This window comes from Prunus dulcis, chromosome 3 (assembly GCF_902201215.1).
Source record: "Prunus dulcis chromosome 3, ALMONDv2, whole genome shotgun sequence".
In the NCBI taxonomy this organism is placed as follows: domain Eukaryota; kingdom Viridiplantae; phylum Streptophyta; class Magnoliopsida; order Rosales; family Rosaceae; genus Prunus; species Prunus dulcis.
This window is the reverse complement of record NC_047652.1, coordinates 11417499-11435037: the sequence shown is the minus strand read 5'-3', so window position 1 is coordinate 11435037 and position 17539 is coordinate 11417499. Positions and strand designations below refer to the sequence as shown.

Genomic DNA, 17539 nt, shown 5'->3' with positions numbered 1-17539 from the left:
AAATAATTGCCACATAGCATCATTAAACCGACTTCAACTGTTTTTCCGAAAGAGAGAGAGAGAGAATAAGAGAGAGAAATGAAAAGATCTTGTGTGTGTGTGTGTTTTAAATGATTTTTCCCTTTATAAATTTATTATCACAAAACAGGTTCATTTAATTTTTAACAATAAGTGATTTTTTCACATGTTAGCGGTTACCAAACGGGTTGGAGTTTTCTTAAAATTTTAAAAAAATCACTTATTAAATCAAATAAAATGGCCATTTTTTTTTTTAATTTAAAATTTAAAATTTTATGATTGTAATAGCAAATTTGAAAAAAATAGAGACCAAATTTGAAAAAAAAAAATGAAAATATCGCAAGGTAAAAAGAAGGAAGAAAGAAACTATGATCTTTCATTTATTTATTATTGAAGGTCGCTATTCTTTAAGAAGCGGGGACGGACTTCAATAAAAACGCGTTAATGTAAACATTCAAGTGCCAGACACCCCCCATTGAGCATCTTGAACGCAACCGACTTCAACTGTTTTTCCGGAGAGAGAGAGAGAGAGAGAGAGAGAGAGAGAGAGAGAGAGAGAGAGAGAGAAGAGGAGTGTGTTTGTGCTCTGTGCGTGTGTGTGTGTGTGTTTTGTTGACTGAGAAAATAGCCGGCAATTGCCGTCCCCTATTATTTAAAATTTTAATTATAAATATTTAACTTTTGAATACGCGTTGAACAATCAACCCAAAACCACACAAAGCCAGTCTCCTTCTAGGTAATTCAAGCCTTTGTCAATCCATTTCTCAATCGCTTCTCTGGGCTTTCACTGTTCAAGGTATTATGTATTTATTCGTCTCATTTATTCCAAAATTTTCATACATACACTTAGTGTAGTTGTAATCCATAGCACTAAGCAGAGCCTATAATTTTCCGGGTTTGCTCACTTTTTTTTTAAAATTTTCTAAAAATAAATCGAGATTCTTTTGCAAGTTCGTATCTTTAAGGGTCCTGTTGAATTTGGCAAATTTTGTATTGGGTAAATTTGAATTTTTCAAATAATAGAAGTTTATTGGAGGTGTGAAGTTGAGTCAAATGTTTGTCATGTGAAGGATGAGGTTTTGGGAAGGTTAAGCATAGTTCATTATCCCTTAGATTCTTTCTAATGGAGTTGGGTAAAGAAGGAGGTTTTGTGAAGATTTGGATTGTTTTCGAGTGGTAGATTTTGCTTGTCAAGGAGGGTTTTGTGGGGGTGTGTATTTTTGTTTATATAGCAAAATGGGTTTAATATGTTCCAAGCCTTCGGCCGTTGAAGATAGCCGGGAAAGCCCACCAAAAAGATCATCTTCGAGTTTGAGTAAGCAACGCTCGGAGAGGAAGGCTTCGCGGTTGAATTCTTCAAAAAGAAAGGAGGCGGTTTGGACTAAAGATAAATTGGGTGGTGGTGGTGATGTGAAAGTTATGTTGATGGATAAGAAAGTCAGTGGTTCAATGCGATTGTATGATCAGAATAAGAGTAAGAAGATAGAGAAGGCTGATGTTGCTGTTCTGGATCATCCGGGTTCAAGAAGAATTGTGAATGCTACAGTGGCTGAGCAAGTTGCCGCAGGATGGCCAGCTTGGCTCTCTGCAGCTGCCGGTGAAGCTATCAATGGATGGATACCACGGCGTGCTGATACTTTCGAGAAGTTAAATAAAGTATGTCTGATTCTTTACTTGTTACGAGATGTATCTTATAATATTGCAGTGTGTAGGGAATAAACTTACAAGAACTGGAAAAAAATTGGTCTGTCTTCTAAATGATATGATAATTCTTTGCTAGTTACTTCAATTGTTTGATTAATTACTCTTGTTTGTGTTGGTATTTATCAGTTCCTGCCTTTTTTTGTGTGCATGTTGTGGCATCTCCATCTTTCAGATCGGCCAAGGAACTTATAGTAGTGTTTACAAGGCTCGTGATGTCTTGAACGATACATTTGTTGCTTTAAAAAAGGTCAGATTTGATAATCTTGATCCTGAGAGTGTCAAGTTTATGGCAAGAGAGATCCTTTTCTTGCGTAGGCTTGATCATCCTAATATAATAAAGTTGCAAGGATTGATCACAGCACGGACATCTAGCAGCTTGTACCTTGTTTTTGAATATATGGAACATGATCTTACAGGACTTGGATCAAGCCCAAGCATTAAGTTCTCTGAACCTCAGGTAGTCTATTGCTTTTACAGTTCTCTTACAGTTCTTATCTTTGTGGTACTGTCTTTTAAGGGAGAAATGTGGATAGAGCATTTTAATGCACCCTCTACCATATATCTGTTCAAATATAATAGCCTATTAACACAGAATGGAAAAGAGGCCCCTGTATAATCGATTATCACAGAAAGTAATTTAAGGTTTACTTAGCCTGTTACTTGATATCTAATTCTAGGGTTTTTTTATTTTAAAATTTTCATTTTAGGTCAAATGTTACATGAAGCAACTTCTAAGTGGACTTGATCACTGTCATAGTCATGGTGTTTTGCATCGTGACATAAAGGGGTCAAACCTTCTAATTGACAACAGTGGCATCTTGAAAATTGCGGACTTTGGCTTGGCAAGCTTTTATGATCCTCATCACAGTGTTCCATTGACAAGCCGTGTGGTGACTCTTTGGTATCGACCTCCAGAACTTTTACTTGGAGCCTCTAAATATGGGGTTGCAGTGGATTTATGGAGTACGGGTTGCATACTAGGAGAATTGTATTCTGGAAAGCCTATCCTGCCTGGAAAAACAGAGGTAAGATATTTAAAAAATTTACCCCCTGAAATCCATGCATTCTTCATGCCCTTATGGCCCACATCGAATGATTATTTGACACTTTCATATTCTTATAAAATTATTACAGATTAAATCATTATAAAATGAGAATAGAACTGAAAGATCTCTGAGTTCTTGATTTTTATTTCAAAATTGCAGATGATATTGAGTATATGACTAATTATGCCCAATTCTTTGATCGTACGTAACTAATCATTGTTATGATATGATGACAACTTATTTCAGGAAGTTTCAGATTGGACCATATATGCTCATATCCCCCCACCCTACCCCCGAATTAACTACACCAGAAACTTTAAGTTGATTTTATGGTCTTCATGTTTCTCAGGGATGTATATCTAGTGTTTATTTGGTAGCAAGCTTATGTCCGTGGCATGTGTTTGACATGTTCCATGGGTTAGTGTGAGGCATAGGCAACAATTCTTGTTCTTCCAGTTACATTTCTCCTCACTGTCTGTTTCACATTAAAGTGAACTTCCTCTTCTTCTTCTTGTGTCTTCTGACAGATACACATAAACACATACGTAAAGAAATATTTTGATCAGTCTTTCATTAAATGTATCATAATAGTATGATATTCAGATGGTGTCTATTAATTTTGTATTTTCTTGTTGTAGGTTGAACAATTACATAAAATTTTCAAGCTCTGTGGTTCGCCATCTGAGGAGTATTGGCGTAAATTGCACTTACGAAATTCAACAGTGATCAAGCCTCCACAACCTTATAGAAGATGCTTGGCAGAGACTTTTAAGGACCTTCCTGCTGCTGCGGTGCATCTTATGGAAATTTTACTTTCTGTTGATCCTACTGATCGAGGAACTGCTGCTATTGCTCTTGAGAGTGAGGTGTGCAGGATTTATTTTGTAAAAACTGCAACAAAAGTAATACGAAATGCTGATATATGAGATTCCTAAATGTTTGCAGGCATTCTTAAATTCATATATGTATACTAAATGTTTGCAGGCATTCCTAAATTCATATAGGATTTATTAAGTAATACTCAATGTTTTCACCCTGGAAATTTAGGAAATTTATATATATGTATATATGTTTTTGTTTTAATTTTCATTTTACTCCTAGTTGGTAGTTACAAAAAGCCTCTTCCTTGAAATTGTTTTAATATATTTTTGTTTCTACAGTTCTTCACCACAAAGCCTCTTCCCTGTGATCCTTCAAGTTTACCCAAGTACCCTCCCAGCAAAGAGATTGATGCCAAATTGCGAGAGGAAGAAGCTAGAAGGTACATCTTATTCTTAATACTCTTTTGGACAAAGATGATGCAAAGGTTAATCTTTGTTTGTGCACTTCTTTTAGGAAAGGAGCAATTGGAGGAAAGGGTCAGAAGGTAGACCTGGGCTGGAGACCACAACCTCCAGCAATTTCAGGAACAAATGCTAATGCTGAGTTAATTGCGTCAGTCCAGGTAACTTCAAATAAATTTTGAATCTTGATGTTTCAATTTGGTTTAAAGTCTGATCTTGTTTGACATTGAAGTTAACTACCAAAGACCAAAAGATTTTTTTGTAAGTTCTGGTGAAAATTGAAATCGTAATTTTGTATGCAAAATGATGTTTGAACTTATTTTGGAATTTTGAGCGTCGGATTGGAACTTTTGACTCTGCTGTCTAAGATTATCTGTCTACTGATTCAAGCTGCTCAGATGAAAAATTATGGCAGTTTGCAACAGTGCTGGTTGGCTTGACTTTTGTTTTGAGTATTTTTACTTTGCGCATGAGTCAGATAACTTAGGGCCCGTTTGACAGTGTTTGTGTGTTTGATTTTTAGTTTTATCTTTTAGTTGAGGGAAAATATATGGGAAGAGGAGAGAGGGAGATCAGATAGGATAGGAGACATGTGATGAACAAATGAAGGAAAATCCTTAAAACTAAAACCTAAGAAAAGCCGATTCAAAATTGTTCTTGTTTTTCGTTTTATGAATCATTTCATATATATTTTGTCCTCCATCCCGCACATCTATTATCCTTCTTCTTACCATTCTCTCTGTTTACTACATCTTTGATAAAAAATTAAAACCAAATACAGAATTGTTACCAAATGAGTTCTTAATTTTTGTGCCATGCTAGGCTGAGTTTTGTGGTGACTGCCAATAGAACATGGCCCCCTCATTTCTGAACTCTTGGACTTCTTATTTTTCTACATTTTGTACTTAAAGACTTGGTGAATGTGTTGATGGCTTAATCATCTCTATTTTGGGCTTCTTGTCTTTTGTATTTTTCCAAGCAGTGAATCCTTCACTTACAACTTACAATTGTTTCAGGGTTGTGGATCTTTAAATTTACAACATTTGAAATTCAAATCTGATGTTAGCAGAAATAACTAGGGATCTGAGGCTTGTATTTAAGTAAATCACATTGGAGGGCTACTGGCCTAGATTGCCATTTGTACTGAGCATCTAGATACACTTAAAAATCAAGTAGCTTATATCTGTTTGCAGGAGGAGGAATTTATGAACTGTTATTCCGATATTGTGTGTTCATATTAACGGAAGGTTCTTACAAAATTGCTTGGATGTACATTTACATAAAACTTGTTAAGACATGCTTTAGGAAAAATTAATTTTTCGGTTCATGTTTCTCTAGTCTATGTTCAGTGCCATGGAGGTTTATTCTTCCAATATTTGCAAATAACTTTAATTTCTCTGGTCTTTATTTTGATAACAGAGGTCTCTATTCTCTGTTTACATACATTTTAGTTCTTTCTGACATCATTTGCTCTCTAACTACAGAGAAGACAAGGCCATTCTAACCAAAAGATGCGAAGTGAAATGTTCAACCCTCACAGGGAGGAAGCTGTTTCTGGTTTTCTGGTTGATCCAACTAAACATTTGCGAACAGATAAAGACGCTAGAAAAGATTTATCGGAGCACCACAATAAGAGGACTTCAGTTTCGGGACCACTAGTCCATGGGCCCGGATGGCCCAAGTCTGGGAAGGAATGTAATGATTCTCTTATGAGTTCAAATAGAGCCAACTTGTCAAAATTATCTGGTTTAGTATTGGCTAGGACTGCGTTGTCTGAAGACCAACAAGAGAAACCTGGTCCGTCAGGGCCAGAAACAACAAAACAAGTTGGCGGGGTTCCTGGGTCATTTGATGTGGAGGAATCCACAAAAAATCAGGAGCGGATGCGTTATGCACAGAGAATTGCTAGGTCTCGTCAGATGGAAGATGAGAAAGCCTGCATTAAAGAACCAAATATGGTTAGTTTTGTTTTTCTTAATAAATTTTTCTAATTTCATATCACAAATAATTATTCTCAGTTTTTGTTAGCTGAACCTAAATTATTCTTCAAAATTCTTCAGCATGGTCGTGGGCCGAAAGGAAACAAAATTTATGTGTCTGGTCCTTTACTTGTTTCGTCGAACAATGTTGATAAGATGCTTAAAGAACATGACCGTCGGATCCAAGAACATGCTCGGCGAGCACGACTTGACAAGAATAGACCTGGGAAGCAAGGGACAGAAAATCCAACATTTGCTTCTTGGCATTGAGGTGGATAAGCTATGGAAGTAAACATATTTTTTCATGGTCTTCATGGAGCTGAATCCCTGGAACCCGTTAACCTCGTAACACACACACACACACACAAACACACAGAAGGAGCCAAGCTCCTCTCCAATATGGTATTGTTCCCTGTACAGTGATCACATGTGTAAGAGATAGTCTTTCTTTAGTTCCACTATTTTACTTGGTAGATAACTTATCTGATCTGAATGGCCAATTTTGAAGAAGTGGATTTTGCTTTAGACCATATTCTATATACTGACCAACATATAAGTCCAATGGAAGCCATTTCAGAATGAATCTGTTATTCTGTTGTAGCAATTTTTTTTCGTACATACAAAATTCTTCATAATGTAAATCAAAATTTCTCTTTATTTAATTTGATGTGTTGCTTTTCCTGACATTAGAGTGAAAGGTTATCCTTCGTTTTAACAGGGCTCTCTCTTTGCATTTGCAGAAGAAATCAAACAAAATATGTTGACCTTCAAAACATTGAAATGATAGCTTCATTTCAAACCGGAATAAAGACTTTTCCAACAATTATTTTAAAGAATGAAACAGTTTATAACATGTTTTAAAGAATCAAATACGATCTGAAGTCTTTTTGAGGGTGTTGAAGGATCTAGACATCTATACTTAGAATATATTATTTCCAACAATTAGTTTACAGTAAACCGGGCACCCGAAAGAGGACATCTTCATCAATTTTATCTTTAAACATTACATTTCTCTAGCAGGTAATCCTCGAGTGCAGATAGCCGCATGCCGGCCGGGAGATTGACTAAGAAAATTTTGTTCAGAGACTGTCCTCGTGCGATGAGCAGCAAATTTATAACTGTTGCATATGAAAGAATTACAAACAAAGCAGTGCGATGGTCTCTACATAATGTGATATTTGTCCATATCTTCGTAACTTGGATATTTTGAATTTATCTCTCCTCAAATAAAGTGCTAAACAAGTATCAAAATCCTATCTGCAGATTTGAATTTTGACCCAACTCTAATACAACTAGATTGAATGGACATTACTACTCTTCATTTCTTGATTGCAAGGTCAAAATCACAACTTGTTTGATTTTCCGTTTGCAAGCCCGTCGATGGGCAAGAAAGTCAACAAAGGTACCTTCAAATTCAAATATTCCCATTAACAATTTGCCGGCTGCAATCTATGACCATGATCTGTTGTCTGGGAGACTAAGACCATCTCAAACTTGATCCATTGTTTCCAGAAAATCTAGCCAATAACACGAAAACAAAAACCACTTTTTAAGATACATTTAGCAATTATATGTTAGTAAAAATACACAAATCTCTTCCTAGACACAAGTGCAATTACACGTACCTTTTCACCAAAGAAGTCAATTAAGGTACCTTCAAATATCATAGTAAAATTAAAAAAAGTACCCCATGACCATGATGATTTTCAAACAAAAAAAAAAAAAAAAAAGCAAAAAAAAGGTTGTTCCAAACAAAAACAAAAGCATGTTTCCAAGAAACAAGCTTGTTTTGAAATACAGGTTCTTTTTTGGTTGGTTTCCACAACACAACATACAAACTGTAGTATATGAGATTTGAACCCCCTCGACGAAAGGCGGCTAGAGCCGATGTTCTTATTTCCTTACAAAAAATCAGTGTTCTCTGAAATCTCCCTCTTTCACAAATGTCTTCTCAAATCCTCTCTGTCTTCTTCAACACTTGGAGAATACTAATCATAGTAATCCTCAGCTCAAACTCAGTTTCAGGCACCACAGAGTTCATCTTCAACACCAACTTCAACTCCACCAGCCTCAGTCTCTATGGAAACGCCACAATCCAATCCTCCATTCTCAGCCTCACAAATGACACCACCACCTTCTCTTTGGGACGCGCCTTGTACCCTCAAAAAATCCCCACAAAACCCTCCAACTCTTCAAGTTCAACCCCACTTCCCTTCTCAACCTCTTTCATTTTCTCCCTTGCACCCTTCAAAAACCTCCTCCCTGGCCATGGTTTTGCCTTTGTCTTCTTACCCTTGCCAGGTCTAGCCGGTGCAAGCTCAGCTCAGCATTTGGGTGTTTTCAACTTCACCAATAATGGTGACCCCAATAACCATATTTTTGGTGTTGAATTTGATGTGTTCAAAAACCAGGAATTCCAGGATACTGATGATAACCATGTTGGTGTGGACTTGAACTCACTTACATCTAATGCTTCATACACTGCAGGGTATTGGAGTGGTGAGTTTGATGAGGATTTCAATGAGTTGAAGCTTAACAATGGGGTCAATTATCAAGTGTGGATTGATTTTTTGGATTCAAAAATTAATGTCACCATGGCTCTTGCTGGTGTGAAAAAGCCTAGGAAGCCGTTGATAAGCGAGGTTGTGGATCTTTCTGGGGTTCTTTTGGATGAAATGTATGTGGGGTTTTGTGGAGCAACTGGAGCATTGGTTGAGAGCCATAGGATATTGGCTTGGAGTTTTAGTAATTCAAATTTTTCGATTGGTGACGGTTTGGTGACTCAGAATTTGCCTTCGTTTGTGGCTTCAGGGGACTCTGCTTTTGGATCAAAAGGGTTCATTGTGGGGGTTAGTGCGGGGGGTGTGTTAGTGGTTTGGTGTGTGGTCTTGGTGTATGTGATTTTGGTGAGGAGAAAGAGGAGGAAGGGGAAAAAAGGGGAGGAGATGGAGGAAATTGAAGATTGGGAAATGCATTATTGGCCTCACCGGATTGATTACGAAGAGATTCGAAAAGCAACGGAGAGATTTGCAGAGAAAAATGTGATTGGGATGGGAGGGAATGGGAAGGTCTATAAAGGGCTTTTAGCAGGAGTAGAAGTTGCAGTTAAAAGAATTTCACATGAGAGTGAACATGGGTTGAAAGAGTTCTTGGCTGAGGTTTCAAGCTTGGGAAGATTGAAGCATAGGAATTTGGTAGGATTGAGAGGTTGGTGTAAAAAAGAGAAGGGTAGCCTGATCTTGGTTTATGATTACATGGAAAATGGGAGCTTGGACAAGAGGCTGTTTGAGAGCAATATGTTGAGTTGGGAAGAGAGAATTAAGGTCTTGAAGGATGTGGCTTCTGGGATATTGTATTTACATGAGGGTTGGGAATCTAAGGTTTTGCATAGAGACATCAAGGCAAGCAATGTGCTACTTGACAAGGATATGAATGCTAGGTTGGGGGATTTCGGATTGGCTCGAATGCACCAACATGGGGAAATGACCGCCACCACTCAAGTCGTTGGGACCGCAGGGTACATGGCACCAGAAGTGGTTCGAACCGGGCGAGCCTCACCTCAGGTTGATGTGTTTGGTTTTGGAATACTAGTACTGGAGGTGGTGTGTGGCCGGAGACCGATTGAAGCCGGGCAGCCAGGCTTGGTTGATTGGGTTTGGAGGCTAATGGAGAGGAGTAAATTGGCCTTTGCTCTTGATGAGAGGCTGAAGACTAAAGGTGGATATAGCATTGAGGAAGTTGAGAGATTGCTTCATTTGGGTTTGCTTTGTGCATATCCTGAAGCTCATAGAAGGCCAACAATGAGGCAAGTTATGAAAGTACTTGAAGGGGCAAGTGATGCCATTGATGATCAATCTGAAGGGGAAGGGATGAATGTACATTTGCTGCACAACATTAGAACAACTCCAATGTGGTCTACTTATCGCTGGAACATGGGAGGACAGGGACACCCTACATTTGAAGACATGAAAAATTCCTTATCTTCTTCATTATCTTTGTCTGGATCAGATATAATTAGAGTTGGTAGATGATTAGTTGCAGTTCATGTATCATAATGATAGTTTGATTTGTTTGTTCTGCTTTTGTGTGCTCGGACAAACATTAGGACTATTTATATTCTTTTAATACAAATCATTTGTTCATTTTTGTGCTCAAGTAGTGTTACATGTTATAGCAGATTTGAGTTCATATTATTTTCTATGAACATACAACACAAAGGGTAAAAATGCAGTTTTCATAACCACCTCAAACACAGCTCTTTGAAATGTTCTCTGAAAAGAAAGAGATAAAAAGAAAAAGAAGAATATACATGCAGAGCGTCTTTCCAATCCATGACCTTGAGCAGTTGCACAACAGTAAGCATTCGGTTAAAAGTGTTGAGAGTGTTTGTCCCACATTGAAATGTTAAGGGATCTAGCCTGGGTTTATAAAGAGTTGGGCTACTCCTCCCATTGCCAATTGGTTTTGGAGTGGAACCTTAACTTCCTTTATAGTATCAGAGCCAAGTTTTAAGTGTTTGGCCCAATTTCAGAGCCATGTTTAACTTAGAGAATTTTTTTGAATTAGGGTTTCAATTTCAGGGAAATGGGATAGATAGGTGAATTATGGTTCCAAATTGGGTGAAATGGGTAGTAGAGAGTGCGATAAGTCCTTTTTTTTAACTTAGATAATTTTTTTGAATTATGGTTTCAATTTCAGGGAAATGGGATAGATAGGTGAATTATGGTTCCAATTTGGGTGAAATGGGTAATAGAGAGTTGGATAGGTCCTTTTTTTTTTTTTTTCTTTTTTTTTCTTTTTTTTTTGTCGGAATAAAATTTCATTAATAGAAAGCCAAAGACAATTACATCATAGAGAAACTCAAAAAAATGAGTTCAAACAAATGCAATTGAAAAAGCTCTAGAATATGTTTTTTTTAATACGGGGTCATTTTAGAAGATACTTGTGCTCAAATTGATGTTTTTACTACTTAAATTGACAGAATGTGACCGAAGAGACCAATCCAACTAACACCCTATTGATAGCAAGAATGAGAGACTTGGAAGATCAAAATAATAGGAAATTAGTTGAAGAATCAAAATGAAACTCGGGTATAAGTTTACGAACAACTATGGTTGAAAACCCTTAGGAAGGGTACTAGACACTAGTTAGCTTTTCATAGGTTCCACTCATTGCGTATCCTTACGCAAATAAATCCTCAAGTAACAATCACCAATAGGTGAAATTGATGGAAACCTGAGTCTCAACATCGCCTTGGCCAAACAAAGGAAAATGCCAGCATTCCCCACCAACTCGACGCTCATTTCTTCTTATATGGTTTGGAAGAGGAGTTGAACAACAAGCACCAGTGGTCTAGTGGTAGAATAGTACCCTGCCACGGTACAGACCCGGGTTCGATTCCCGGCTGGTGCATTTGTTTTTCCCAACCTTTTTTTTCTCCCGACATTGTGACCGAAACCTGAAACAGCAGAGGTTTCTTTGTTTTGTTCCATTTTACATAGAAACCATAACCAAACACGGGATCCTTCTTTCCCCACATTTCTGCATTGAAGAAATGGGTTTTTCCTTTTTGGTGAGCTCGGAGGTAAGATTCCAAACCAAAACTGTGTTCCAGGGTACAAATCTTTTAAATTAGACAACATTCTGAATCTGGAACTTATGCGGGTCGTCATGTTTTATCTGTCAATAGGCTGATTGCATGTAGCAGTTTATGTGTTGCTTGCTTTCTTTAGTTCAATGATTTCTGTGAAACTGCTTTCATTGGTTGGCAAAAGGGTTGATGGCTGCTGCAAATGCTGGCTCATTTGGAACTTGGGTTTTACAAGTACAGTAGAAGGGGATGGAAATTTCTGTTCTTCTATATAAGAAATAGGTTCCCTTTTTATTTTATTTATTTATTATTATTTATAAATCTTTTACGTTTATACTGTAAGAGAAAGAAGACAAATTGAAAGCATGTAGAGGGAGAACATGGTTTAGGGTCAATTTAATTATGAAACAATTTTAATTTTTTGTGATATAACTGGAACTCTTGGTTTTAAGGAAAAGGAAAAAACTTAACATAACTGTGCAAAAGGACTGCTTAATCTTTTTCTGTGTATACTTTTGAATAAGAAAACAGAGCAAATATCACCAAGGTTGGGAATCTTCCCTCCACTTTTGCAGAGTTTCTTGTCGACTTTTGTGTTTAATTAATTGTCAATTATTGTTGATTAACTTCTGTACTATCTGAAAAGATGGACATTTCAGTATAGTGTTCTACACATATTTAGTCTTGCCCCCGTAGTGTCTGTTAAATTTTTCGAGGTTATCTTTTTGGCTATGGTTGTACACTTCCTCAAGTGCTCAACCAAATGGGATAAGTTCTAACAATTTGATTAAGTATAGATTCAGAGTTCCTATCAATTCATCCATCAGCCATCCATTACTTCATTTGTAAGTGTTTTTCAATTGTCTCTCACTGGCAATGCAGGACTTTTACCTTGGAATGTTTGGTACTTTTAAGTCTTTGTGGTAAATATATTTCATCAGTGAAAGAGAGGGCGAACGGGGTTTATTAATTGCATTTAAGAAATCCAAGGCATAAATTAAAAGTAAGTCTCTTATTGTTATCAGCTGTTAGAGTAGTTGGTAATTTATTCCTTTTGACTTCTGATAATCTTCTGAATTCATGTTCTGCTAGGTTTGTGCTTATTTGCTTAATTTTCCATAACTTGTCCCACCCTAGCCAGTTAAAATATAATTGGTACATGTGTTTTTTTTGTTGAGCAGACCTTGTAGGTTTCCAGCCATTTAAGTGCATTTAAGAAATCCAAGACATTGTGTTTAGGGTTTATGGATACTAGGAGGCAGCCAATTTGATTCAAACATTGCAGTGACTATAATTTTTTCTATTAACCATATGAGACTTTTTACCCTGAGGGGACCTAATATTATTGAGGAGTTTCATGTTTTCGGTCAGCAATTGAAGTTAGTGAACCCTGAATTCTTTGAAAACATAATTCTTATAGGAAAAGTGTCCTCTGGAATTGAGTAATTGACTCTCTGTGATCAAAATCAGGTCTTTTCATTTTATACATTGGATAATGTCAAATACCTACCGTGGTTGGCGAAAGAGCGTGAAGGAAGGAATATGGTTTGATGTTTGATTAAGTTTATAGGAAGATATCAATTTGTGAATCTTAACTCACGTTGTTAACTATGTTAAGCTGGTGTATGCATAGTCCTTTGTTGTTGGAATAATCAACAAGCAACAGGCAGACTACATTGCAAACCTTATGAGAATAAATGCATTTATTTCTTATATGTAGTTTTGTGTAGTTCCTTAGTCTTGCAAGCTAATCTGATTCTCGAAAGAGTTAATGGAAAATTGTTTACTTTCCAGAAACTGTATGTCGAAACTTGATTGTGGGCTCATGCTATTGGCTGGACATGAATGGATGGTGGATTGGATCTTATTTTGTAGTTTCACAACCATCCAATCATGGTGCACAACTAACATCTTAGAACAACTGCAAATGGTGCAGAACCCTTCCATGGCTCATTGGCAAGTAACCAAATTGTATTTTAATTGTTGCAGCTTCCTTCATCATTTCATGACTGGAATTAAGTATTACTTTTCAGCCTTCTTGGGATTTTTTAGAGGTTTCTTAAAAATAAAAAATAAAAATCTGAAAAGAACGGTTTATCTTCAAGGGATTATTTGATTAACTTATTATTTTTTTTTTTTACAAATAGTTACAAGTAGAACATGATTAGTCTGTCATCATCAACTCATAAACACTCCCATCATCTTGTAAATTTTGTGTTGTCTTCACAATCACAGTCAGTTTCTCAATGGATACCTTCATTCTATCCTAACTCTTCCTTTTGAAGATAAGTATTTCCAATCCATTGAATTATTTATCTTTTCATGCGTAACATTGTTTATTGATGATGCATGCTGTCCTTGGTTTCAGTCTCCTTGCTAAGTTCTCATAAACAGATTATCAGCGCAAGATACTTTTCCATTTATTGTTGGGTATGATTTCTCATTGTTCAAGTAGTGATATCGTTTATATATTCAAATAATGTTCTCTTTGGCTTGGGATTTTCAATAAGAGATCATCTTTTGGTTTTGAGTACAAAATGGCCTTATAAAGTCGGTTTGCAAAGGAAGGGTGCCTGATGATAGATAACCTAATCTTTTGAAGTCCTTTTTTAATGTCAGGATGCTAGTTATTGGCATTGTGTGACAAAAAAACTATCGAAAACTGAATGATGACAACAAGGGAATCATTCTTCAACTAATATGTTCAATGTCTTTCGAAAAAAGCATGTCATCTTCAAAAACACTGCTAAAACATCGGAGGGACAGAGACGGTGAGTGCGAGTGGTAATTAGGACAAAGCAAGTTGTAGAATTTTTTCCATAGTTTATCTTCCCATTTCATATGGCTTGACAATAACATTGAGAGACACAGAAGGAGGCTGGCAAAGGGGAATTAGTATAAAGCATGGTTGCAAAATTTTTGTGTGTGTGTGTGTGTGTGTGTGTTTTTTTTTTAATGAAGAAATTTTTGTGTTATTATCACTTCCCCTTTCGCATGACGTTTCAATTTGGGTTCTGTTCTATGTTTCCAAGGCTTAGCTTTGTTATGAAATAAAACCAGTCGCAACTTGCACGCCAAGAACATTAGTCTAGTGCTGATTATCTTAATTTATTTCCCATGCAATTTTTATAATGATTTCATAAAACAACTTGTTGAAAGTGTCTCTTAAAAAATAATGAGTAGATGGCATGCATTTTTTAATGGATAATTTGTAAAAACAAAGTTTGTTTAATTTAATGGCCTACTTGTTTATATATGATTTCTCTTTATCAGGTAGCTTTTTTCTGCATCTAGAGAACATTAGCATAACCTGCTCCAATAGATTCAGTTGGATATGTTACAATTTTTGTTGCATATGCTTTTTTTCATAATGAAAATAAAGAAATAATCACAAACAATTACAAACTGTGTGGTCCGTTTGCTGTAATTGCCATGTAAAGACAAAGCCTGTCTGATATTTTGTGTTCTGAGAGTGAAAGGTATGCTTTATAATGATTTCAACATCAATAAAATGGGGCAGCATGACTTCTTCTTCATCATCATCATCAGTCCTTATTGAATAGATATGAGAGTGGACCTCAATAATATTCTCTGCTCTGTTCCACTTGCTTAGCATCAAGTTTTATAAGTTTACTAAGCTAGTGGTGCCTGTCAATTTGTAGCTATCTTTTCATTTGGCTTTCAAGTGGTAAAATATAATCAACATTGTTATTTTAAATATCAAGTGGTGGTGTTTGATCTATTCTTACATTTGCACTTTTTACTCTTCATTATGTTGTGTCACTGATCAATAACTTATTTAAATCACTTCTTATCTTTGTACCAGCAGGCTTCCATGGACTATATACAGCTGTGTCTTTTCTGGTATCTTGATTCAAAATTCAGCATTCGGGATCAACTCGCCGGTAACATGATCAGTTCGCGTCCTCTACCGACTGGCATGGATAATCCACTACCATGGTTTGCATACTTATGCACCCAAAAACCTTCTGTTAGAAAGACATGAAAGGTTTTTTGAATATCAAACCAGGGTAAATAAAGAGTTAAAAGTATATATATTTAGGGAGAAGAATAGTAAAAGCATGATCTTTATAGTTCATGTCTATCCTCAACTGATGGTCAGAGTTTGTGGATCTTATGATATGGCCAGTAAAACAAATCTTTAAATCTATCTAATTTAAGGTTTTCCTTTTTTGGGATTTTCTCTGCTATATATTATTTCTTGAGCAAATCCCGGGCTGTATTTGTGGTGTGAGTGTTAAGAATATCATATTTTATTTCATCTATATGATCATCTCTTTGAGCTGCAAGTAGGCTTTAGCTTTGTGTGTGTCCCATGGGAAGGCACAGGAGACAAAGTATCTGTTTCTTTTAAAAGGGTAAAGTTGTTCTCCAAGCTGTAAAAGTGCTAAAAAATCTTGACTTCATTGTTTTTTAATTGCTAAATAATTAGACAAGTTGAATAAAACTAATCTGTAAATTGTCATAGGAAGACACTTTGGATAAGTACCTGTTTATTTTACTAATTATATGATCTTTTGGATAAGTGTATCTGTTCAGTCCGTTGTCATCTTTGTTTCTTCTAACATTTCATATATTATTAATCTACATCAAAGTTCTCTTTGCCAACAAGTTGATGAAAGTTGTTTCTACGCACTTTTTACCAGCATGAAATATAATATACTCAAAATTTTAAGAGAACTGATCTAATTTGCATCACAGAGATTTGTTTCCATCGTTTGAACGCATATCATCTTTTAACTGGCATGTTGTCATCTTTCATCGGTTAGATGCACATGAATGATTGACAATGGTTGATTAGTGTGCGCTTCGCAATAAGTTCCACACCGATCAACCGTTCACAAGATCACACCTGGGTGTGATATTTGTGATTTTGTAAACTTGTTTGAAGAGATGGATATTAAAAGGGAATTTATGTACCACCCAGTTTTTGCAATGAAGGAAGAAGATCATTATTTACATTCTATCAACTGACAACGACAGTAATGGTTTTACCTGATGGAGAAAACTCAGATGAAGGAAAGGCCTTGGCTGATTCGTGCCACATAAGATTCCCATTTGAGAATATGCCAAAACAGATGAAGGAGGGACCTTGGCTGTTGGCATCAATCCTAATCAAGATCACAACCTACCAGATATTATGAACCATTCAATAATACAACTTTGTTTCCTTTGTACGCCTTTTCCAATCTGGCACAACATTTTCCCATTGTTTTTTCAAACCTCTCATTGTCTGAAAAATAAAAAATCTTGGTCTCTTGAAATTGAGGTGAAAGTGAAATTCACTACTAAACCTCGTTTTCACAAAACTCCTGAGGTTTTAGAAATTACATTAAATCTCTTAAAATGTTTTCATAAAATCCTTCTTTTTTGATGTGTGGAGAGTTGAGGACCCCATTCCGATGTCTCGCCTTGGGCCCTTAAAATATGAAGACGGACTTTGGGAAATAACATTATTTTAATACAAATTATAGGGTGCAACCTTTTATATTTTAATCATACCTTAAGTTTGTATTTGGATAGCCTAAAACTTTAGCTTAAGTGGCATTGAGAGGAATCAACTAGTTCTTGCTATAGGTATTTATCTTCTCAATCTATTGATAAAGAAAAGGTAGCATCGCAATGCTTCCATAAATCATTTAAATATGGTGTGTCTTTATCTCAATTCATGCTGAAAAGTATTCAAACTGCTACTTTTTTTTAATGTTTTATTTATTCATTTACATTTGATACTCACAATTAAATTAAAAACAATTTGAAAGGGCTGGTAGTTTAAGTGGTTAAGAGAGTTACTTTTGCACTCAAGGTCATGTATTTGGATCCCCTTCCCCCAATATTGCTTGTATCAAGAAAAATAATTTATTAAGAGAGTAGGGAGTTGCTCTTAGAGCTGTTTTC

At 36.1% G+C, this 17539-nt stretch overlaps 2 protein-coding genes, 1 long non-coding RNA gene and 1 other non-coding gene across 4 annotated transcripts; all 4 read left to right on the top strand.

Moving 5' to 3' along the window:
• The first annotated feature begins 554 nt into the window (after positions 1-554).
• LOC117620921 (probable serine/threonine-protein kinase At1g54610) lies at positions 555-6613 on the top strand. Its single transcript, XM_034351176.1, has 8 exons — positions 555-1674; positions 1895-2179; positions 2430-2747; positions 3407-3634; positions 3929-4029; positions 4104-4212; positions 5536-6009; positions 6112-6613. Exons 1-8 carry the CDS (start codon positions 1255-1257, stop codon positions 6298-6300), a joined length of 2124 nt encoding a protein of 707 aa, XP_034207067.1. The 5' UTR covers positions 555-1254; the 3' UTR covers positions 6301-6613.
• Positions 6614-7967: 1354 nt separating this feature from the next.
• LOC117622831 (probable L-type lectin-domain containing receptor kinase VII.2) lies at positions 7968-10172 on the top strand. Its single transcript, XM_034353610.1, has one exon. It carries the CDS (start codon positions 7974-7976, stop codon positions 10059-10061), a length of 2088 nt encoding a protein of 695 aa, XP_034209501.1. The 5' UTR covers positions 7968-7973; the 3' UTR covers positions 10062-10172.
• A 1199-nt stretch (positions 10173-11371) lies between these two features.
• TRNAG-GCC lies at positions 11372-11442 on the top strand. Its single transcript has one exon. It is a non-coding gene; the product is annotated as a tRNA-Gly (tRNA).
• A 2152-nt stretch (positions 11443-13594) lies between these two features.
• LOC117620598 lies at positions 13595-15863 on the top strand. The gene is made up of 3 exons (XR_004584813.1): positions 13595-14050; positions 14240-14391; positions 15450-15863. It is a non-coding gene; the product is annotated as an uncharacterized LOC117620598 (long non-coding RNA).
• The last annotated feature ends 1676 nt before the right edge of the window (positions 15864-17539 follow it).